Here is a 24,509-nt window from a genome sequence, read left to right on the forward strand (position 1 = left end):
TGTATAGTATTTACTCAATCCATACAGTGGAACTTTTCCCAAGGGAAAATGTTGTTATTGACACCTGCAGCTCAGTTCGTAATGATTACTCTGATTGTCTAATCAGTGTGTTTACAACGCTGGAATACTGTCCAATTATCAGCGTCACTTCCTATTGTAACAGATGGTAAACACCGTAAAACATTCAGCCTGCATTGTAAAAAAACAATAACCAAACACTAAATTAAACCATACTTGTCCAATTCAAGCATGTGGCACATATTACAGTCAAGTTGCAAAACCACTCAAAGCAGGAGCACGGGATCTGAACTTCAGACACCAATAATAAGAAATTCATTGCATAGTAGTCTTCAAAAATCTGAAGCTGACTATGGCATGCAATACATTAAGAAGGAAAAAATGTTTAATAGATCCAATGCAAAAGATGTTACATATGAGTGAAGAAAGGGAATCTCTTTCCGACCTGGCTTTCATAGCTGCCAGATGTGTGTGGATATGGTCCCTGCATAGTTATCCCTGGGGTAACCTGTATGTAACATATTGTTCTCACCTTTGCATCTTGAGATGTGCCCCTCACAGTGTGAATTCAGGAGGCTTAGTGTGCAGGTCTTTATGAGCTCAGGGGGATAAGCAGATCTGGAAGATACGTCAAGCCACAAGTTCTCAGTCTATAATGTGAAAAAATAACATATGGCACAAAGCCAAAATTCTCTTTTTTCCCTAGTTTAAAATACCATGGAAATTCTACAACCCCCATGTAGATAGTCGAGACCACTCCCAGAACTGTTTTCTATGATTTATTTAACAGGGCTGAAAAGATGTTAGTTAAGATACCTGGATTGCTGTTTAGCCCCTACATTTGCATGATATATAACCTTACAGTTGGAAAGGGAGGTCTGGTAACTTTACTCCAAAACCCCCCTCCCCTTCCTTATTACCAGCACCAGCAAAATATTAGAAAGATGAGAAGGGTCTAGCCTCTCTCTAGCTAACTGCTACCTTATATATTGAGCTTTTTCATTTTTAGAACTCATTTGTAAGTGTAGGTGACCCAATACATTAAATTTGTTCCACAACATCAGACATGGGATGCTCACTAGGTGGTATATTTTTACTGCAGCTTGTTGTGTATTTTCATTGCACTCTAGAAGGCAGCTGCCAGAACCAACAAAGTCAAAATGGACTTAGCTCATATTGGAGGCATAGGGTACAATGGCGAAATGGTGGAAGAGTTTATAGCCTGATGAGCCAGGGTCCACAATACCAGCCTCCTAGAAGACGAGAATCTGTGGCTCATACAGCCAGCAGTTCTTCGGTTTTGCCTAGCACCCAAAATCAGACTGGTACTTTGGCTCCTGGAAGATCTCAAACTCCTATTTCTAACAGCAACCGAAGACCGAACTCACAGCATATAAATATTCAGAGGCCAAGGGAGACTCCTGACCAACTATGGTTCCAGGCATCAAGGTCAGTAAACCGTGGAAATGATGCTGCAGGAAGGAGCGGAGATGGTACTGCAGATAGACATCAAGGTACAGGCCATCCTTTACGTCAGCAACAACCCCTAAGAGTCAATGCAACAGGTAATATCACAAGATCTGAAGTGATGCAAGCAGATGATCCACGTAATCCATACAAGTACTATGAAGAAAATTCCTATTACAACTATTTTGATACATATGAAAGAAGGAGAGAAAGCCAAAGAAGGAGGCCTGGCTATGGCACGAGAAACTTCCAATATGGTAAGATACACAGGCATCTTATCAGTTAGTCATGCCATGACTACAGCATTTATCTTTGTATTATATAGTTCATACGTTCTAGTAAAAATGTCTTCCTTTCAAAGTAAATTAAATAAAGTCAAGTGTTAAAAATTACCTAGTTGACTATCTAGAAATTGAAGTCCTTTGCAGCAGGTAACCTGAGATATAACCCTACTTGACATAGCATATTCAATATATTAAAACTAGCAAATAAGAAGAGACAACATTAACCCTGTGTAAGTCTAGAGAATGCTGAATAGTATTATAGTTTACTATTATTCTTCTACAGATTCGTGATCCCGATATTGTCCATAATCCATAAAGGAGATTTACTAAAAGTGTTTACATTTTAGACAGTGAAAATTTTAACAAATTTTGCAAATTTTAAGATCGGCTAGTCTGTGTCTCGTTCTGTTGATAAATTGTGTGCATTTTTGACTGCTTATTCTAAGTTTACGACACCTATTGGTTTAGGTTCTGCAAATATTTTTGAGACCGATTCTAATTTTTTGCTTAACTGTAGCTAGGCTAAAGGCTAGACATGCCCACTTTGGAGCCAAAAAACAAACAATAAAAGCTTTGAACTAGTAGACTTTTTGGCTTATTTACTGTATATTTTGAATGTCACGCAAATATCAAGCACCAAAAATTTTACGATTAGAATCTGGTATCAATAGTATGTAAACCTAACAGTCATTGTTTATTAACTGACGTTGCAGAACAGATTCCGTATATTCATACAGGTCAAACGCAACAATTTTTTTGGAAGAGTTTTATGGAACCAGCAATGCAGATAAGATTTTACCAATTGTTATGCAAAAAATTAAATCTGCTTCATGTCTATTCAACCTGCGGATTTCAACCCCTGTAATACATAAGTTGCTAATATTTGACAAGATCTGCATATATAACATGCAGATTTTTTGGTGGATTTTGACGACCTTGTGTGTCAACTCTGCATCAGATCTATTATTTCTGTAATTTATGTTTCCTAATAGTAGTGACTACATACTCTACAATCCATTCCATTCATACTAGTTCACTTGATCAGATAATTCTCTACACTTCTATATACAATGAAACTTCATAGGAAAGTAGTTTGGGTTTTTTAAGTCTGTCAGGTTGAACTGTTGCAAGAGATATCGACACATCCTACAAATGTTCTGGACATGTGTCATTTGTGTTTTCTTGGTTTATTGCTATGAGATTCTTAGAAAGGGAAACTAACCCAACATGTAGTAAGCCTGCTGCCAGCGTGATGCTGATATTGTATACCTAAAGTGAATCCAACAGGAAACAGGGAAATTACACTGTAAGTCACATTCCTATATGTATTTTACAGTTCTTGACGTATTACATTTCATTTCACTTCAGCCATGTCAAAAGAAATAAATTCTTGCAAGCAATTCATTCCAGGTTTTGCTTTGACACTTTCAACAAAGGGTCATTCATGAGCCAACTATGGGCTTTACATGCACTGTATGACCACTTTATTCCATCTTCAAATCTAACACTGTGTGCTAGCCATATATTTATGTGAAAGAAATACTCCAGATATGTTTGAATGAAATGTCTTACATTACGTAACTAAATATGTTGTAGTCTACTTGGTATTGGTCTTCTTCTGTCAAGTTATGAAAGTACAGGTCATTCACCACAGGAATGTTGAATGAAAATATATTTATAGTCTATATTAGGAGGTTAGAGCCAGTGTATTACACAATATACCATATAAACTCGAGTATATGCCGACCCAAGTATAAGCCGAGGCCCCTAATTTTACCAATAAAATGTATTGCATTTTTGTCTCTTGTAGTAATATGTGTCCCATCCTGTAGTAATGTACCCTATCCTGTAGTAATGTGCCCTATCCTGTAGTAATGTGCCTATTTTTGTGCCCCATTCTGTAGTAATGTGTCCATCCTTGTGCCCCATCCTGTAGTAATGTGCCCATCCTGTAGTTATGAGCCCATACTTGAGCCCCATCCTGTAGTAATGTGCCCATCCTGTAGTTGTGCGCCCATACTTGTGCCCATCCTGTAGTAATGTACTAGATTCTTGTGCCCCTTCCTGTAGCAATGTGTCCATCCTTTAGTAATGTCCTCATTCCGGTTCCTTTCTTGTCCCCTATTATGCTGTTGTTCACACACACACAAAAAAAAAAACATTTTCACCTGTCTTCTGTTCCTGTGGTGTTTGTAGCATCTTACAGGACTGCCGCTGCTGTCATCGCATTACTTCAGTTGAATGCTTTGCGGCGAAGATGGCAGTGCCCTGGCCCCCACTGTGATCATAGAGATGTGCTTCTTGCAGACCGCCGGCACATAGACCCCTCCATGATCGCATCCGGTGCACGAGGCTGCCGCTGCTGTCTGCCATCATTGCTTTACCGCTTTGGAATGCTTTGTGGTGCTGAAGCTGCAAAGCATTTAACTGGAGGAAAGCAATGACAGCAACACTGGTAGCGTGCACTGAACGCGATCATGGAGGGATCTATGTGCCTATATGCAAGAAGCAGGTAAGAGGATACAGCAGGAAAGGAGGACAGGTGAGAATAATGTTTTGTCGGAACCTCACTCGAGTATAAGTCGAGGGGTGTGTTTTCACCATAAAAAAATGGGTTGAAAAACTCGGCTTATACTCAAGTATATACAGTATGTGATTTGTGTGACCCCTGAAGACAGTATAAACACAGTTCACTTGTGAGCTAAAATGTATTCAGTTAAAGGTATTGTCTCAACTTATTAAAGGGGTAAAAGTGCAAAATACATGTAAAAACAAGCAACTTAGCAACCTACTTCTTACAACATTCTCTCCATTCTCAAGTGCAGAGGGATTTTTAGTTTTATAGTTTACTGATCATTGACTAGATTACCAGATACCTCTGCAGTGTATCAGAGGTTGTTAGTTTCCTATGCAATGAACATGTACTTGCAAACTATTTGCTAAACAGCTTGCATATGCAGCTCTGAAGCTGGCCAATTACCAGATATGGCTCTCTTCAGTGTCCCTGTGCTCCTCTGTTGCTGCAGATACAATCAGACCAGTAAAGTGACCAGGCTGCTGGTCTAAATAGTTAATCTTAGTTAATATTCTGGAGTGCACTGGGCCAGGATGTAGAGGAGCGATATGCTTCTGCAGAAAGAAGCTTAGATAACTTCTTCAATTCTGCATCGAAAAGGGTCTGACTTAGGCTGCTTTCACATTGTGCTTTTACTTACGTGCACAGGTCCCGTCGGGGCATCTGTCCGAACCACCCCTCCCCCACCCCGCATGCACAGACAGGGACATTGACTATAATGGAGTAGACTCCGTTAGAGTGTGCTCTGTCTTCCACCATTTTTGCACATATATGTTTTCTGCAGATGGACACCCGAACATAGTCGACACGTTTTGCAGGGTGGGGGAGGGGCAGTTCAGACGGATGCCCTGACGGGACCACTGAACGTAAGCAAAAACTCAATGTGAAAGTAGCCTTAATTTCCTTATGAGGGTGCACCATCCTCTCTGATTAGTTGAATTCCAGACCCTATTTATGGTGTGTACTGGCTTGCATTGAAGAGACCCAGCTGGTATAGGATTTTGCAGGGCATGCCCTATGGAAAAAATATTCAAATTAGTTCTCTACCAGAAGGCAGAAAAATCCTCTAGTTCACCTATTCAGAGTACATATGTAACATCTCATTTGGCTAGCCAGCATCCTGCTCTACAGTAACGATGGGCTAAATCCAGATACATAAATGAGGGTCATTTCCTTTTGGAAGAATTCTGTCTTGTTAAGATTTCTAGTCTTATTTTACAGCACTTGTATGTGTCAGACACTGACCTATAGGACAGCTCTCTCTAATGCCACGAGAGACATAGCTTTACTTTCGTCTGGAGGAGACCTATTTGGTACAATCTGTTTGTAATACACCAGATGATTCAGTTTAATTGTCTCATAAATTACAATACACTTGCAATTAGTAATGGTAACAATATGGAAAAAGTAAGACTTTGGTTGGTTACCATTGTGAATAATCATCAGTGTTGACATCATGAGGTCATAATTGCTAATTCAGCTAGTCTCATTTATCTTATGATCAAAAGACATTTTTACAGTCCTCTTAGAATGAAACTCCAATCCACTTCACTGTCAAATTATGGCACATTAACACTGGAGTAGAGCCATTATCTACTATAGAAAAATATTTCTGTAAGACATCACAGTTTTCATGTCTTTGATGGGACAGCTTGTAAGAGGGTGTTTATATACTCCCATTGTGTTATTTTTTATTTTTTTTAGAAGGAAAGCTATATTACTCATGACTTTTCTTACCCATTAGTGAATGCATAAAGTATGCTGGATGTTTATACAAGTGGAAGCAACAGGAACTATTTCCTGACATTCCTCCTACACCTTCTATAAAACATCTGGAAGTGGATTGTTATCATATTTTTATTAAAAGTTCTAGTTTTAGAATATACTTGATTTATTCTTCAATACAGCCCCAAAAGGCAAAAGTAGGTTCAAATTAGATCTAAACAAATATCAAACTCATTTAAGGCGTATTTCATGGCAAGAGGTTACAGATCAGAGTTATACCCAGTAGCATAACTAAAGTCCGATGGGCCACAGTGTATATTGGTCAAATGAATAGGCTTTTGAAGGGTTGTAAATCCTATGAAGACCTACAGATGGTGAAATATGTATTGAACACGTCATCAATCAATTTTTTTAAGTAAATATACTTCTAAAAACGCTATTGACTTCAATTTCTCACCAGATGCCGGTAACAACTCATCCAATCCAGACAGGCAAAGAAATCAAACCGTAGATATCCATAAATTAAGTTATGTGTAATAATGAGAAATTACACAGGGAAAAATATTGATTTTATTTCTCACTAAGTGGCAGAATTGTTTTCTAATTACTGATAGTTTACGGTTGGTGTCTTAACTTTCCATGGCTTTTTGCATATCTCTTTCTTCAAGTCTTTAAAACTTTTTTTCTAGTATCATTTCTCATTATTACAAATAACTTAATTCATGGACATCTATGATTTGATTTCTTTGCCTGTGGGAATTGGATGGATTGTTACCGAAATCTAGTGAGAAATTCATGTCAATAGCACCTTTGGAAATAAATTTACTTAGAAAATTGGAGACAGGTTTAATATATATTTCTCCTGCTGTACATGTTGACCCTCCTTCATTATGTAGAAATGTTCCCCATCCTGGTATATATGTCCCTCATCCTTGTATAGATATTAATCATTCTGGGCCCCTTCTTGGTATATATGTCCCCCATCTTGAGCCCCTTCCATGTATATATGTCCCCCATCCTGGGCTCCTTCCTAGTATTTATTTTGACTGTTCTGCCCCTGTCCTCTTACGAATCTTATGAATAAAAAAAAAAAAAAACCCATTCTTCTCACTTTCCTCCGCTCCTCTTTTCTTTAGCTGGCACAGACACTTAGGCTGCTTTCACACATCCGGTTTTTGCTGAGCGGCACAATATGGCGCTCTGCAGAAAAAACGCAACCGTTTTTTTTTTGCTGCCGGTTGCGTTTTTCCCGCATAGACTTGCATTAGCGCCGTATTGTGCCGATGGCCTTGCGTTGCGTCCGTTTTTTGCTGGATGCGGCATATTTAGCCCATGCAGCGGCCGGATGGAACGTTGCCTGACACGTTTTTTGGTGCGGCGGGAAAAACGCATCGCGCCGGATCTGGCGCGATGCGGCGCAATTTACAATGCAAGCCTATGGATGATGCGGCATCCTGCGGCAAAAACCGCATCCGGCCGCCGGATGCGTTTTTTTCCACTGCGCATGCTCAGTATCAAGCCGCATCCGTCAAAAAACGGACGAGCCGCATGTAAAAACTTATGCAACGGATCCATTTTTTTTGCCGCATCCGTTGCATAGGTTTTTGAGCCAGATTGAGCCGCACTGCAAAAACCGGATGTGTGAAAGCAGCCTTACCTGTTATAGGCGATACATGACATCACTGCCATGCATCTGGCCCAGCATGCTAACATTAACTGCTGGCCTCTGATTTGCTGATGGAGTGTATTGCAGTGCAGGGACTTGACATGTCTCTGCGCCGAAAAACATTTCAGCTGAATGTACATCCTTAGACACACATTCAGCTGAAATATTTGCTGGCAATCACGGACCTCCCTTCAGGAGGGGCCCGGTCGTGATCACACCCTATGCGGCCGTGATAGTTATGCCCCTGGGTATACCTGTCACCTCTTCTGATTAATGTTGGTTTTATTAAGTAGCTATATTCTCTCATGAAATATAAATTATAAAAAAATCCTTTCTTAGAACTATGCAGTGTCTTGTCTCTAATATTCTATATAAATAAGTGGACAACCCCTTTTAATATGACTTTTCACCTTTCCTGATATGTACATCATGAAACAATGTATTTCCCAAAGTTTGGGAATATCTTTTCAGTATTACCTGTATTGTGCTTTGTTTATTCTACCTAGACATGTATGAATAAATTGACAACTGGGTGTTGCCAATTGGGAGTTAATCATGTCCAATCAGTGCTTACAGTGCTACATTGTGTGAGAACATACCTCTATGACAAGAAGAATCACAGCATCCAGTTGGCAATTTATATATACATTTCTATGAGGAATAACAGATGAAAAATACAACACCGAGTTGTAAGAAAATATTCCCCAGAACTGCTCTTTTTGGTGAACACACGTATTAACTGAAAAAAATATATATCAGGAGAAATGACAGGTCCTCATTAAATGGAATCTGTCAACAGGCTTTTGCTTTCTGAGAGCAGCATGATGTAGAGGCTTAGAGCCTGATTCCAGTGATGTGTCTGTTACTAAGTTCTGTTTTTCTGTTTTAATAAAACAGTGTTTTATCAGCAGGAGATTATCACTATGGGATCTGTTGTCTCAAGGCTCCTAGTTAACTGCTCTGTGTAACTCTGCCCATCCTCCTCCGGAAGTGATTTGGTAATAGCTGGCTGTTTGTGTACAGAGACACAAACTGCCAGTTACTTGAACCGAGGTTCAGGTCGAACTCGAGCCAGTGGGGTCTCGGCTCCTTGGCTGCTGGCAAACCGAAACTCCACGGAACCACTCATCTTCACTCAAAACATTAGCAGCAGATCCTATAAGTCACTAAGTATGGCCTCTATGGATGAGACTAAAGCGGGCTTTACACGCTGCGATCTCGCTAGCGAGATCGCAAGCGATCGTAGCCGCCCCCGTCGGTTGTGTGACATGGGCAAATCGCTGCCCGTCACGCACAACCTCGCTTACCCCCGTCACACAGACTTACCTGCCCTGCAACGTCGGTCTGGCCGGCGATCCGCCTCCTTCCTAAGGGGGCGGGTCGTGCGGCGTCACACGGCAGGTGGCCAATAGAAGTGGAAGGGCGGAGATGAGCGAGACGTAAACATCCCGCCCACCTCCTTCCTTCCGCATGGCCGGTGGAGGCAGGTAAGGAGATGTTCATCGCTCCTGCGGTGTCGCACACAGCGATGTGTGCTGCCGCAGGAACGACGAACAACATCGCTAATTAGAAGAAAACGATTTTTTGTTTTAGGACTTCTCCACGGCAAACGATTTTTGCCATTTTTGCGATCGTTTTAGGTCGCACATACGTGTCACACACTGCGAAATCGTTAATGACGCCGGATGTGCATCACAAACAACGTGACCCTGACAATAAATCATTAACGATATCGCAGCGTGTAAAGTCCCCTTAAGGATTTTCCAGATAAATCCGCAGGTTTCAGCATGTACAGACACTCCCCCTGTTATCCTATGGGACATGGGGAGTGCTGTGTCCACGCTGCGGTATGTGCGGTTGCGGAATATGCTGTGGATGTCCCGCAGCCGCACATAACTGCATGTCAATTATTCTGCGGAATTACCTGCAGAAATCTGCCTTGGTCCCATACTTACCTGCCTTGATAGCAGACACCTGGTCACTTTCCCTCGCTGCAGAGGATGGCAGTGGAGCTAGGAGCAGGAAGTGGGCGGGGCCTGCATGAGCTCCGGTCATGTGACAGCCAGAGCTAGTTCAGGCCCACCCACCTTCTCCTGCACAGTGCAGACGCTGACAGACACGGCCGGAGAGAAGTGCTGCGTGATGGAGGTATGAACGCCCCGATCACTCAGCACTTGTTCTGCATTGAGGATGCAGTGCCGAAGCCATGGTACTGTATCCTCAATGCAGAATGACCGCAGCATATCCGCAGGACATTCCGCAATAAAACCGCAGCATTGAAACAGACAAAGTTGTGCTGCAGTTTTCTGGGAGCTCATGCGGAATGTCCTGTGGATATACCCGCAGGACAGTTTCCCCGTAGGCACATAGCCTTATTGTTCAATCAAAGTCCTCAATTGGAGTGATATTTGGGGCATTTGGAGATTAAGTCAACACCTTAAATATACTGTCATGTCCCAAATTATTTTTGGAGCATGGTAGGGTCCATTATTCTGCTGAAAGAGACCGTGGTAATAAGTGAATGCTGCTGTCATAAAGGGGTGTAGACATTTGGCCTTTTTCATTGTGGGGGGAGAGTTGAAAATACTTTGATCCAGTTATCTTACAATTTTGTCATTGTGACTTCTGCTCATAGACTTACACCCATTTTTCCTGCTTTGAACAAATCAACATGAAGAAGTAACTACAGTATTATACAGTATATCCTACCCCATGACAGATGCCGTTGTAATGATATAATCAATGTTACACCTTTAATACACCTTTTCCAAATCACTACCTTTTTGAGAATACCACCCTGATCTAGATTGGATTTCTTATTTTTAACTCACTATGACTTTGTTGTTCCAGTTTTTGGTGGCCACCTCAAGCAGCATTCATTACCTTGTATATAAAGCCTTTGCATTCTTATATGGTAACTAGACACTGTAACACTGAGTAATGTTTTCCTCTCCTTAGGGCTCCCAGACTTGGTTCCAGATCCCTATTACATCCAGGCCTCCATTTATGTGCAAAGAATGTCAATGTACAGCTTGAGATGTGCAGCTGAGGAGAACTGCCTTGCAAGGTCAGTCTAACATTTTTGCAATTGGTTGTTAGCATTTAATTTTGGTAGTGAAAATTTTCAGGTAAAGGCCTACATTGCTTATAAATAAAATTACAAATATTTTTTATGGTTGAGAAATACTAACTTGATCACAAAAGTGCTATGTTCCCTATTCTCTCTACATACATGTTTGGCTTGTAGGAGTGGTTTACCTCCCAGTGGAATATAGGACCAAGAACGTTAAACTTAAACATGAATAATACTCACTTTTCAATAATCCTGTTTCAGAAGGCAATCGGAAGGCATTACAGTGTTTGGTTTTGCAGGGCCTACCAAAGTTATTCTAATGTGCGTAAGCAGTTGTATTCCACTGATTGAGGCTGACACTTTAGATTGCAGTAAGTGCTTGATTTGGAACCAACTGTAGATTGATATAACTGGGCAGACTATTCCCAGAAAGTAGAAAATGAACATTGTTCCATCTGTGCCTTTGTAAAGCTGAAGGCCCTAATGTCCATCAAAAAAGTAAGGTTCTCAAAATGCAGGTCAAGGTTCGTAGAGTGCTTCCAAATCATAGGCATCCAATCTATTCTTTTTATTACATATTTCAGGAAAAACCTGTCAACATTTATAAAAATTGGAAAGGAAAATTTTGGTCACAAATTTAATTTATGAATGAACAAATTAAAGTGTGGAAAAAAATGTTGCATTATTGTAAGAGAAAATCCAGCTCCATGGATATAAAATCTTCATCTTTAATGGTAAAGTTAACACTGATAGACTAAGCTTTGGTTGTAAACATTTTTTTTATAACTTTACCGCTAAACACGAATATTTTATATCCATGTAGCTGCATCTTCTCTTCCCTGGCATTGACGTTATTCCGAGATCCACATTGAATTAGGCTGTTGCGGACAGTTGGCTTTTTCTTTTGGCAGCCCCTGAAAATCAGCTTCAGTTGATCATGCTCTTATTCTCGAAGATTTTGTTAGGATTACTAAACTTCCACAATGAATATTCACATTAGTGTACACTTCTGATGATAACTGTAATAACTGGGAAAGGGATAAGGTGGGAAAGAATGTGCATGTAGAAGAATGTATTATTCTGAAACATTATGGTTAAGTCCAATACTAAAATATCTAAAAGTTTCCAAATACAGCAAAATTCCTTTAATCTATCATTAACTGGTTCAAACAGGTGCAGGATTAGTAGATATTCTAGAACATTTTCTGCAAAGTACTATATAAGAGCCTAGGCTGCTGTGTAGAGCGTAAAAAGGACTTTATAATACTTACCTAAACGGTCGGTACAGTGCAGATGGGTCAGATGGGTGTCTCCACTCTACGGGTGTGGCACCTCCTCTTTTGGCCATCTTTGTCCTACTTCTTCTAAAGCCTGGGTGCATGACGCGTCCTACGTCATGCACTCAAACGGGCATTGAGATCCCGTTCATGCGTACTATAATACTTTGATCTGCCTTGCTCAGAGCAGATTAAAGTGCTCCTGCACAGGACCTCAATGCCCACCTGTATGTATGACGTAGGACGTGTCAAGCACCCAGGCTTCAGAAGAAGGAGGACAAAGATGGTCTGAAAGAGGAGGCGCCGCACCCGGAGAATGGAGACACCCTTCTGCACCGCACCAACCATTTAGGTAAGTATTATAAAGTCATTTTTACGTTCTACGCAGCGGCCCGGGCTCTTAAAGACAGCATGTTAGAATGCTGTATATAAGAGCCCCGTGGTGGTGCCTGCAGCTTAAAGTTACCAGATCTGGTGACAGGTTCCCTTTAATACAAGTGATTATTCACCCCATGTCAAAGGGCTTTAAGGAGTTGTTACTTGACTATTAGTTGCTCGTAGGAAACATGGGATAACAATACATTGGCTATTGGAATCAGAAGTGGGCAATTAAATAAACAGAATAGACAAAGAGAAAACACAGGATATAATACATAGCATATATCTGGCAAAGAGTGCTGAGAGAGATCAGAGATCTAAAAATTTGGATATGGAGATTGTTATAAACTCTAAACAGATGTTTCATTGCTGTAGACAGACCAAGAGTAACACAGAAAAAAAAACCCTGGAAAAAGAATGCAGCATCTACAGTACAAATGTAGCATGTCCATTTTACATATTACGTGCACTATGGGAGGTAGATAGAAGGATTCAGTCACCTGGTAATAAATGTAGAAAAGATGATATGTTTTTAAACTCATTATTATTACAAGTCATCCACAAGCAATGGCAGCGTGTGCAAGAACAACATAAAATAAACTATGCTTTGCCATAAAAGTGAGAAAACCAAAAAACATCATAACCATTATAATAATGTATAGCCACCAGAGACTACCTCAAGTGAGGGGCTCTGGGGTAAGCACCTACTCGTTGAAACACATGAATACACAGGAGAAACAGAGTATATAAGGTGCAAAAATATAACAAAGTTTATTATAGTGCATGATTAAAAATGACACACAAAAAATCATCAGGGTCAGGATAAAACCACAATATAAAACCACATGAAGGGGTAAATGTTCTATGGGGCTCGGATTGTCAGGAAAAAATGTCGGTTATAGAATATCAAGGACAAAGGACCATCCATGGAATAAAACTGATACATACAGTATGGAAAAAATCATTGCTCATTAAAACATCATGAGAAAGGATAGTAATGCTGGTAAAGTGCATGTGCTCAATCCTAACATAATAAATACCATGGGCAATAATACTGAGGTGGTTGTCCTCAGGGTAGATTGGATGGTTATACCCCCTTGGGAGCTCTCTTTGCCTCTGATAGCACCTTACCTTAGGACAACCACCTCAGTATTATTGCCCATGGTATTTATTATGTTAGGATTGAGCACATGCACTTTACCAGCATTACTATCCTTTCTCATGATGTTTTAATGAGCAATGATTTTTTCCATACTGTATGTATCAGTTTTATTCCATGGATGGTCCTTTGTCCTTGATATTCTATAACCGACATTTTTTCCTGACAATCCGAGCCCCATAGAACATTTACCCCTTCATGTGGTTTTATATTGTGGTTTTATCCTGACCCTGATGATTTTTTGTGTGTCATTTTTAATCATGCACTATAATAAACTTTGTTATATTTTTGCACCTTATATACTCTATTTCTCCTGTGTATTCATTTGCCATAAAAGTGGCCCAAAAGTTGGGTGGAGAAATTAAAAGGGAAAGATAGTATAAAGAGCAGCCGAAGTGTTGGCAGAAGGAAAAAAATGTAGCTAAAGCATTGACAAGAGGAAGGGAAATTTGAGATGGAACAAACTTGAGGCACACAAAACGAAATAGAATTTTTTTAAAAAAACAGAGGCAGTAAAAAAGAGCAATAAATATAAAATGTGGCACAAAGTAATATATCCAACAGAAGAAAGGACAAAGCAAAAGAATAAAGCAGAATTTCGTATATTTGTCAAAATATTTTCTCAAATTATTGATACTAGAATACAGTTATCAGAATTAAACACAAATGCATTCCTTAAGGCCCTGTCACACACAGAGATAAATCTGTGGCAGATTTGTGGTTGCAGTGAAATTGTGGACAATCAGTGCCAGGTTTGTGGCTGTGTACAAATGGAACAATATGTCCATGATTTCACTGCAACCACAGATCTGCCAAAGATGTATCTCTGTGTGTGACGGGGCCTTTACTTGTAAGAGGCAGGGAAAATGCACCTCAGTACGTGAGAAAATATCATATTTTACTTCAAACATCCAGTAAGTCTGTGTTTTGATGCCCAAGGCAAGATTTGCAGGATGCAGAAATAAGTAGGGAAGGAGAGCCCTCAAGACAGTCATATGAAAAAGTTTGGGCACCCCTATTAATTTTAACCTTTTTTCTTTATAACAATTTGGGTTTTTGCAACAGCCATTTCAGTTTCATATAACTAATAACTGATGGACTGAATAATATTTCTGGATTGAAATGAGGTTTATTGTACTAACAGAAAATGTGCAATCCGCATTTAAACAAAATTTGACAGGAGCATAAGTATGGGCACCCTTATCAATTTCTTGTTTTGAACACTCCAAACTACTTTTTACTGACTTACTAAAGCACTAAATTGGTTTTGTAACCTCATTGAGCTTTGAACTTCATAGGCAGGTGTATCCAATCATGAGAAAAGGTATTTAAGGTGGCCACTTGCAAGTAGTTCTCCTATTTGAATCTCCTATGAAGAGTGGCATCATGGGCTCCTCAAAAACAACTCTCAAATAATCTGAAAACAAAGATTATTCAACATAGTTGTTCAGGGGAAGGATACAAAAAGTTGTCTCAGAGATTTAAATTGTCAGTTTCCACTGTGAGGAACATAGTAAGGAAATGGAAGAACACAGGTACAGTTCTTGTTAAGCCCAGAAGGGGCAGGCCAAAAATAAAAAATCAGAAATGCAGAGAAGAAGAATGGTGAGAACAGTCAAGGACAATACACAGACCACCTCCAAAGACCTGCAGCATCATCTTGCTGCAGATGGTGTCAATGTGCATCGGTCAACAATACAGCGCACGTTGCACAAGGAGAAGCTGTATGGGAGAGTGATGCGAAAGAAGCCGTTTCTGCAAGCACGCCACAAACAGAGTCGCCTGAGGTATGCAAAAGCACATTTGGACAAGCCAGTTACATTTTGGAAGAAGGTCCTGTGGACTGATGAAACAAAGATTGAGTTGTTTGGTCATACAAAAAGGCGTTATGCATGGAGGCAAAAAAACACGGCATTCCAAGAAAAGCACTTGCTACCCACAGTAAAATTTGGTGGAGGTTCCATCATGCTTTGGGGCTGTGTGGCCAATGCCGGCATCGGGAATCTTGTTAAAGTTGAGGGCCACATGGATTCAACTCAGTATCAGCAGATTCTTAACAATAATGTGCAAGAATCAGTGACTAAGTTGAAGTTACGCAGGGGATGGATATTTCAGCAAGAGAATGATCCAAAACACCGCTCCAAATCTACTCAGGCATTCATGCAGAAGAACAATTACAATGTTCTGGAATGCCCATCCCAGTCCCCAGACCTGAATATTATTGAAAATCTGTGGGATGATTTGAAGCATTCTGTCCATGCTCGGCGACTATCAAACTTAACTGAACTGGAATTGTTTTGTAAACAGGAATGGTCAAATATACCTTCATCCAGGATCCAGGAACTCATTAAAAGCTACACGAAGCGACTAGAGGCTGCTATTTTTGCAAAAGGAGTATCTACAAAATATTAATGTCACTTTTATGTTGAGGTGCCCATACTTATGCACCTGTCAAATTTAGTTTAAATGCAGATTGCACATTTTCTGTTAGTACAATAAACCTCATTTCAATCCAGAAATATTACATAGTCCATCATTTATTAGATATATGAAAATGAAATAGCTGTTGCAAAAACCCAAATTGTTATAACGAATAAAGGTTAACATTACTAGGGGTGCCTAAACTTTTTCATATGACTGTATAACGAAATTATTACATTTCAAAATTTTATTAAAGTTAACCTATCACCAGGATTTTCCTATATAAACTAAAGTCAGTGCTATACTGGCACTATCATGCTGATTCTATACATACCTGTAGTGGTCAGATTGGATGTATAGTTTTTGAAATATAGGCAAGTAAAGTTAGAAAAATGTACAGCTTTTTGATTGGCAGCCGCTGCCAAATAGCTAATATATGGGTTGGAGTTTGCTATCTATTCTGGCCCCTGTCTGCTGCATGGGCTATGTAGATGCTAGACTGTATGGGCTCCTTCCAGGTATGACTCGTTTCTGCTATGTGATAGGGGCGTGTCAGAAATGCAGCCCATACAATCTAAGGGGTACTTCTCATATAGCGAGATCGCTAGCGAGATCGCTGCTGAGTCATGGTTTTTGTGACGCACCAGTGACCTCATTAGCGATCTCGCTGTGTGTGACACTGAGCAGTGATCTGGCCCCTGTTGTGAAATCGCTGCTCGTTACACACAGTGCTGGTTCATTTTTTGCTCGTTGCTCTCCTGCTGTGAAGCACACATCGCTGTGTTTGACAGCGAGAGAGCAACGATCTGAATGTGCAGGGAGCAGGGAACCGGCTTCTGGCAGCCTGCGGTAAGCTGTAACCAACGTAAATATCGGGTAACCAAGCAAAGTGCTTTGCTTGGTTACCCGATATTTATCTTGGTTACTAGCATTCGCCGCTCTCAGGCTGCCAGTGCCGGCTCCCTGCCCCCTGCACACGTAGCCGGAGTACACATCGGGTAAATAAGCAAAGCGGTTTGCATATTAACCCGATGTGTACCCTGGTTACGAGTGCAGGGAGCCAGCGCTAAGCGGTGTGCGCTGGTAACCAAGGTAAATACCGGGTAACCAAGCGCTTGGTTACCCGATATTTACCTTAGTTACCAACCGCAGCATCGCTTCCACACGTCGCTGGGGGCTGGTCACTGGTCGCTGGTGAGATCTGCCTGATTGACAGCTCACCAGCGACCATGTAGCGACGCACCAGCGATCCTGACCAGGTCAGATCGCAGGTGGGATCGCTGGAGCGTCGCTAAAGTGTGACGGTACCCTAACATCTACCAAAGCCAGGCAGCAGAGAGGGGCGGGAATAGATAGAAAAATCCCACCCACATATTAGTTATGCGGCAGCTGCTGCCAAATAAAAAAAACCTGTGCATTTCTGTAAGTTTATTTGCTTGTATTTCAAAAGCTATACATCCAATCTGACAAATAAAGGTATGTATAGGATCAGCATGATAGTGCCAGCATAGCACTGGCTTTAGGTTATATAGGAAAATCCTGGTGATTGGTGCGCTTTAAGTATATTCCTAAAGTCTGATATTAAAACACATAAAAACACCACTTACAATACAGTAAATAAAGAGCCAGGTTTATCTAACTTATGGTTACAGTATTTACAGAGTTAATCCTTTGTGCACAATCAAGGACAATGAGTGATGAAAAACAGATTTCCATTACTAATAAATATATAGCGAGAACAGGGTTAAACGCAAATTATAAGGGTTTACCCTGAAATGCTCATTCGGGCTGTCCCCGTAGCATCAGAAAGAGACTTTCTTATTTCCCAGTTATACAGTGATGTACAAATGTTTTAGGCAGGTGTGGAAAAAATGCTGCAAAGAAAGAATGCTTTTAAAAAAAAAAAAAAGAAATGTTAATTATTTTTTTCTCAATTAACAAAATGCAAAGAACAAAAGGGAGATCAAATTAATATTTGTCGTCACCATTCTTTGTCTTCAAAACAACAAGGATTCTTCTAGGTACATTTGCACACAGTTTTCGAAGAAACTCATCAGTGAGGTTGTTTCAAGCAACTTGAAGAAATAACCACAGATCTGTTGTGGATGTAGGCATGCAGAAATCCTTCAGTGTCTTCATGTATTTCCAGACTGACTCGGTGATATTGATATTAAGATTAGGGCTCTTTGAGGTCCATAGTCCATATCACTTTCAGGACTCCTTGTTCTTCTTTAGGCTGAAGATAGTTCTTAAAGGAAATATGTCACCAGGTTTTTGCTCTCTTGTCTGAGAGCAGCATTATTAAGGAAAAGAGACCCTAATTCCAACGATGTATCATTGCGTTTACTGGGTGCAGCAGTTGGGACATAATCAGAGTTCTTAGATGTAGGGTGTAGCAGAGCTCAGTAAACTAACAACGCTCACACCACAGATCTCTGTGCACATAGACTATAGAGGGGGCAGCTTATCACAGAACAGTGCTTCATCGGACAAGGGCGCACAATTCCTATAGTCCAGGCAGTGATAATCCCCTGGTGATTAAACCTTCAATGCATTGAAACATCACACAGTCTAATAGGTGAGACATCCCTGAATCCAGTGTTTTAACCTGTAGAGTATGCTGTCCTCAGATTACATAGCAAAAATCTGCTGACAGATTCCCTTTAATAACATTGGTTGTATATTGTGGCCATTGTCCTGCTACCTAATAACTTTGGATCCACTCAGACGCCTCCCTCATGATATTACATAATGGATAGGTGGCATCTCCCTGTATTTCTCAGAATTAAAGATACTCTTAACCTTGACTAGATTCCTAAATCCATTTGCAAAAATGCATCCCAAACTTTAAAGAAACATCCACTTGCTTCATTGTTGCATGCAGACACTCAAAATTGTACCATTTTCCAGCCCTTCTGTGAACAGTCAAATATTTAAAATTTTGCCTCATCAGTCCAGGGCACTTGCTGCCATTTTTCTGCACCACAGTTCCTTGGTTTTTTTTTGTAAAGTGGAGTTACTTGGCTTTGTTTCCATGCTAAAGTTATGTCTTCCATAAAGACCACTTCTGACCAGACTTCTCTGAACTTTAGATGGAAGTAGCTGGGTTCCACTACTTAATGACAGTTCCCAGATGATGGCACTGCTGGACATGTTAAGATTACGAAGTGAAGCAAGCATGCTATGTTTGTCATCTGCTGTACTAAATTTCCTTGGCCAACTACTGTGTTTATGGTCATCAACCATAATTTCTTGATGCCCTCAATACTGAGAAATACAAACAGATGCTTAACCATCATGCCCGATCATTAGGGAGGTGTCTGGCTCCAAATTAATTCTATAGCAGTACAATCACCCTAACATGCAGCCAGTGTGATTAAGAACTATCTACGGCGTAAAGAGGAACAAAAATTCATGTAAGTGATGATTGGGCAATCACAGAACCCTGATCTCGACATCACTGAGTCTGACTGGGATTGCATGAAGGATATGAGCAAGCCAACATCCACTGAAAATCTGTGGTTACTTCTCCATGATTGGAATAACCTCCCTTCCAAGTTCCTTCAACAGCCGTGTCCAAGAGTACCAAGAAGAAATGATAATTCTACATATTGGTTTGATTTAGATTTCTCTTTTGTCCATTCACTTTGCATTTTGTTAATTGATAAAAATAAACTATCAATACTTTTTTTTCAAAGCATTCTTACATTGCAGCATTGTTTCCACATCTACCTAAAACGTTTGCATAGTACTGTATATTTCATGACTTTGATTGTATACAGCCTTTACTCCTTCATAACTGCCCTGATAACTTTGCATAATTTATCTGCCCTATGTACATGTATATGGCATTTATACAATGTTTTGAACTTTTGATTTTCAGGCTCCATATCTCACCATCCACTACAGCATTGGCCGTGAGACTACCTTCCTTTTACAGACAATCATCTTGGCTATCTCATACATAAATGTGACTTGCAACTCTTTAGCATATTATTAGTTACGTAGATTCTTGTGTCACTGCATTGTTACGGTTTTGCTCCTAAAAATCCAAAGTTACATTTTTATAATTTTGTTAATATTTTGTATGTCCACTTTTGGTTTTCAATGCTGTCTGAATCCTTCTGGGCATGTTCTCGATCAGATTCAAGCATGTCTTAGCCAAAATCTGATCGCAGGTCTCTGCTACACATTCCCAATATTGGTGCATACTGACCAACTTACTTGGTTTTGTATACAGCTTTTTCTTCAACTGTTCCCAAAAAGTATTCAATTTTGATGAGGTCTCGGGACTGAGGGAGCCAATACAGCGCCTCTAGATCATTGTTATTGAAGCATTTCTTCGCCAATCTCGATGTATGCTTTGGGTCATTGTCCTGCTGGAAGACTACTTTGTCCTTTATATACCCATAGAACTCGAGTGTATGAAGCAACTCGCCTTGTAGGATACACACATATAGCTCTGCATTGTGACCACTGTCGATCCCGGTCAAGTATCCAATGCCTTCGGCTGTGAAACAGCCCCATATCATCAGGCTTCCTCCAGCAAACTTGACAGTACCTCCGTTAGCCCCTTGTTTCTTCCAGAGCTATTTGCACCCATCAGAACCTAGTCTATTTACTTCAGTCAAATTACTCCAAATCATCCGTTTCCAATCTTTTACTGTCCACTTTTTGTACTTTTTTGCAAACTTGAGCCAACACTTCTTATGAGCTTCTTCCCCTTTTTTCGGGCCACCATTACAGACTTGTGGAACGTGCATCACATGGTGCTTGCATGATATCTGTGATCTCTATTATGAAGCATACGAGCCACCTCCGCTGCCATGTTGGTTGCACCAGAACTGATAGACCTTGTTATGTGCAGACTTAATGACTCCGATATTTTGCCTGGACGCCTATGTCTTGGCTTTTGAATGGATGGACAGATTTAATTTCATATTCTTCCAACTGTTATGGAATTCACATGATGCAGTTTGGACGAGGGACCACTATTGATGAGCTGGATGTTACAAGCTTTCTTTTCTTTGGACATCTTTTTCATGGCTGTTCCTCGAATTGAACTAGTGACCTTTGGCTTGGGAATCAACCTAATAACATAATGAGCTATTAGGTAATATGAGAACAAGTTGTAATTTGTAGTGTACAGGAAAAGACTTTTCAAAAACCAGAAGCAAAACAGTAACAATGAAGTGACATGACAAGAACCTGCATAACTATTAATATGCTAAATAGTTGCAAGTCAAATTTTTGTATGCGATAGCCAAGATGACTGTCTACAAAATAAAGAGACTCTTACACTCAAAGCTGTAATGTATGGTGCCTGAAAATAAAATGTTCAAAACAACAGCTTTCTGTACTGCAAACATTCTTCAGAATTAGTTCTTTCATCTTTATGCCAATATTTGAATTGTATTTATGTAGTGTTACCCTTATTTGCATAGCTCATTGGCTCACCTGATATTGTATATGCCTAACACACTGTTTTTGGAGGCTTTTAAGATGTTTCCTCCTGCGGTGTTTTCCGGATTTCTCTGTGTGAATCATTTGCTTTTAATTTTGCTTTGGTTTTATATTTACTAATAAAGGAAATATATTTTATATCAATGTTTTTCTATTTACCATATTTTGATAGGATTATAACATTTTTCTGTAGGTATTAGCCACTATATTGTATTTTATGTGCTATATTGGTGCATGATACTATTAGTGCCCAATTTATACAATTAGCTTTGCTTTGTTTTTTTGCATGCATCATCTCCTGTTTTCTTCCTTTTGAGTATTGATTGGTTTGTAAAATAGTAGTCTCCAAAATGTAGCTTTTCAGCCGTTGCAAATCTACAATCCTCAGCAAAACATGACAGCCTGTGGTTGCGGTTTTATATTCATATTATTTGGCCCATTAGTGTAGTCATCTTTTGTTCCTATCCCATTCCAATGGCATAGTGTGTGGAGACAGGGAAGGGCTTGCTCCTGACACCACAGTCTATGGTGCACAAAATTCCACCCCGTCACTTCCCATGCATTGTGAAGTGATTGTTCCCTGCAAGAGCGTAATGAGTGCTCGTTTTGAGGTACTTATGTAGATAGAGGGCAACAGGTAAGAGGAAGTTGGTCAATGGCCGTTGTCCTATGCACTGGCATCTAACTAAACAAAAAAGCTTAGTAGAATTAGAAATGAGCTTTGTACTCTTGGTCACTGCCTAAGCAGAGTACAGCAGCTGATAAGAAACTGATCTACACTGCTGAACTCTGCATAAGCAGTGACTGAAATGATAAAAGATTAGATGTAATAAATACAATACTGAATCAAGTACATTTCCAATAAATCAGTACTGTCTTCATTCATTACTAAGAGATTTTGCTACACTTTTTTCAAACGCTAATTAGCTATACCCTAGGGTTAGTGATTGGTTTAGGGTTAGGCTTAGGGGTATGGATAGACTGAGGGCTAGCGTTAGGTTTAGGGATAAAAGGTAGGGTCATAAAATTGTTGCCAAATAAATTAATACTTAAAAATAAAAAGAACATATAACTTTTTATTCTTAAAATGTTCGCAAAGAGTGTTCTCCCAGTCTCCTAATATCACGCATTCTCTTCCCTCCTGCATTTCATCTAGTTAATTCTCTGTTTTTGAATCCGGTCACAAAAAAAGAAGTTATCAGGTTCCTTCCATCTTCTCGCCCTAGTACGTGTACCAGTGACCAGATTTCCTCACATCTCCTTCAGTCCTTTTCCCCGGCTTTCACCACTCCCCTAACTAAAATATTTCATCTCTCGCTCTCATCTGGTAACCCCCCCTTCAAACATGCCAGCATACACCCACTATTAAAAAAACATCCCTGGACCATAACTGCACTGCAAACTACAGAACGGTCTCTAATCTTGGTTTAATCTCAAAACTTCTGGTACGCTTAGGGGTGCTTCACACACAGCGAGCTCGCTGCCGAGATTGCTGCTGAGTCACGTTTTTTGTGACGCAGCAGTGACCTCATTAGCGATCTCGCTGTGTGTGACACTGAGCAGCGATCTGGCCCCTGCTGCGAGATCGCTGCTCGTTACACACAGCCCTGGTTCGTTTTCCTCAAAGGCGCTCTCCCACTGTGACACACAGATTGCTGTGTGTGACAGCGAGAGAGCGACGAAATGAAGCGAGCAGGGAGCAGGAGCCGGCATCTGGCAGCCTGCGGTAAGCTGTAACCCGGGTAAACATCGGGTAACCAAGGTGGTTACCCGATATTTACCTTAGTTACCAGCCTCCGCAGCTCTCACGCTGCCTGTGCTGCCGGCTCCGGCTCTCTGCACATGTAGCTGCTGTACACATCGGGTTAATTAACCCGATGTGTACTGTAGCTAGGAGAGAAAGGAGGCAGCGCTAAGCAGTGTGCGCAGCTCCCTGCTCTCTGCACATGTAGCTGCATTACACATCGGGTTAATTAACCCGATGTGTACTGTAGCTAGGAGAGCAAAGCTAAGCGGTGTGCGCTGGTAACTAATGTAAACATCGGGTAACCATACCCGATGTTTACCTTAGTTACCAGTGTCTGCAGCTTCCAGACGCCGGCTCCGTGCAAGCGCAGCGTCGCTTACACGTCGCTGCTGGCTGGGGGCTGATCACTGGTCGCTGGTGAGATCTGCCTGTTTGACAGCTCACCAGCGACCATGTAGCGATGCAGCAGCGATCCTGACCAGGTCAGATCGCTGGTCAGATCGCTGCTGCATCGCTAAAGTGTGAAGGTACCCTTACTCCAGTCTATTTTGCTATCTTTCAGATAACTCTTTTTGTGACCCTTTGTAATCCAGGTTCTGCTCCTTACACGCTACTGAAACTGCTCTTTCTAAAATCTCTATCTGCTAACAGCTAGATCTCATGGTCACTACTCTCTGCTGATTCTCCTGGACCTCTCTGTTGCATGACACTAAGGGGTACTTTGCACACTACGACATCGCAGCTGCGATGTCGGTGTGGTCAAATTAAAAGTGACGCACTTCCGGCATCGCATGCGACATCGTAGTGTGTAAAGGCTCGATGATATGATTAACGAGCGCAAAAGCGTCGTAATCCTATCATCGCTGCAGCGTCGGCGTAATCCATAATTATGCTGATGCGACAGTCCGATGTTGTTCCTCGCTCCTGCGGCAGCACACATCGCTGTGTGTGAAGCCGCAGGAGCGAGGAACATTTCCTACCGGCGTCACTGCGGCTTCCGTAGAATATGCGGAAGGAAGGAGGTGGGCGGGATGTTTACATCCCACTCATCTCCGCCCCTCCGCTCCGATTGGCCGCCTGCCATGTGACGTCGCTATGACGCCGCACGACCCGCCCCCTTAACAAGGAGGCGGGTCGCCGGCCAGAGCGACGGTCGCAGGACAGGTGAGTCCATGTGAAGCTGCCGTAGCGATAATGTTCGCTACGGCAGCTATCACAAGGATATCACTGCTGCGACGGGGGCGGGTACTATCGCG

The 24,509-nt window shown here is 41.0% G+C and overlaps 1 protein-coding gene across 1 annotated transcript in view; it reads left to right on the forward strand.

Annotated features, from left to right (window-relative positions):
* The window catches only part of LOX (lysyl oxidase), a 117,185-nt gene that overhangs the window by 44,104 nt on the left and 48,572 nt on the right, over positions 1-24,509 (forward strand). Inside the window, exon 2 of the mRNA XM_075324962.1 lies at positions 10,694-10,802. Coding sequence (XP_075181077.1) covers positions 10,694-10,802 — 109 coding nt within the window. The remainder of the gene's footprint in view (positions 1-10,693; positions 10,803-24,509) is intronic.

The sequence above is a fragment of the Anomaloglossus baeobatrachus genome, chromosome 1 (genome assembly GCF_048569485.1).
Source record: "Anomaloglossus baeobatrachus isolate aAnoBae1 chromosome 1, aAnoBae1.hap1, whole genome shotgun sequence".
Lineage (NCBI taxonomy): Eukaryota > Metazoa > Chordata > Amphibia > Anura > Aromobatidae > Anomaloglossus > Anomaloglossus baeobatrachus.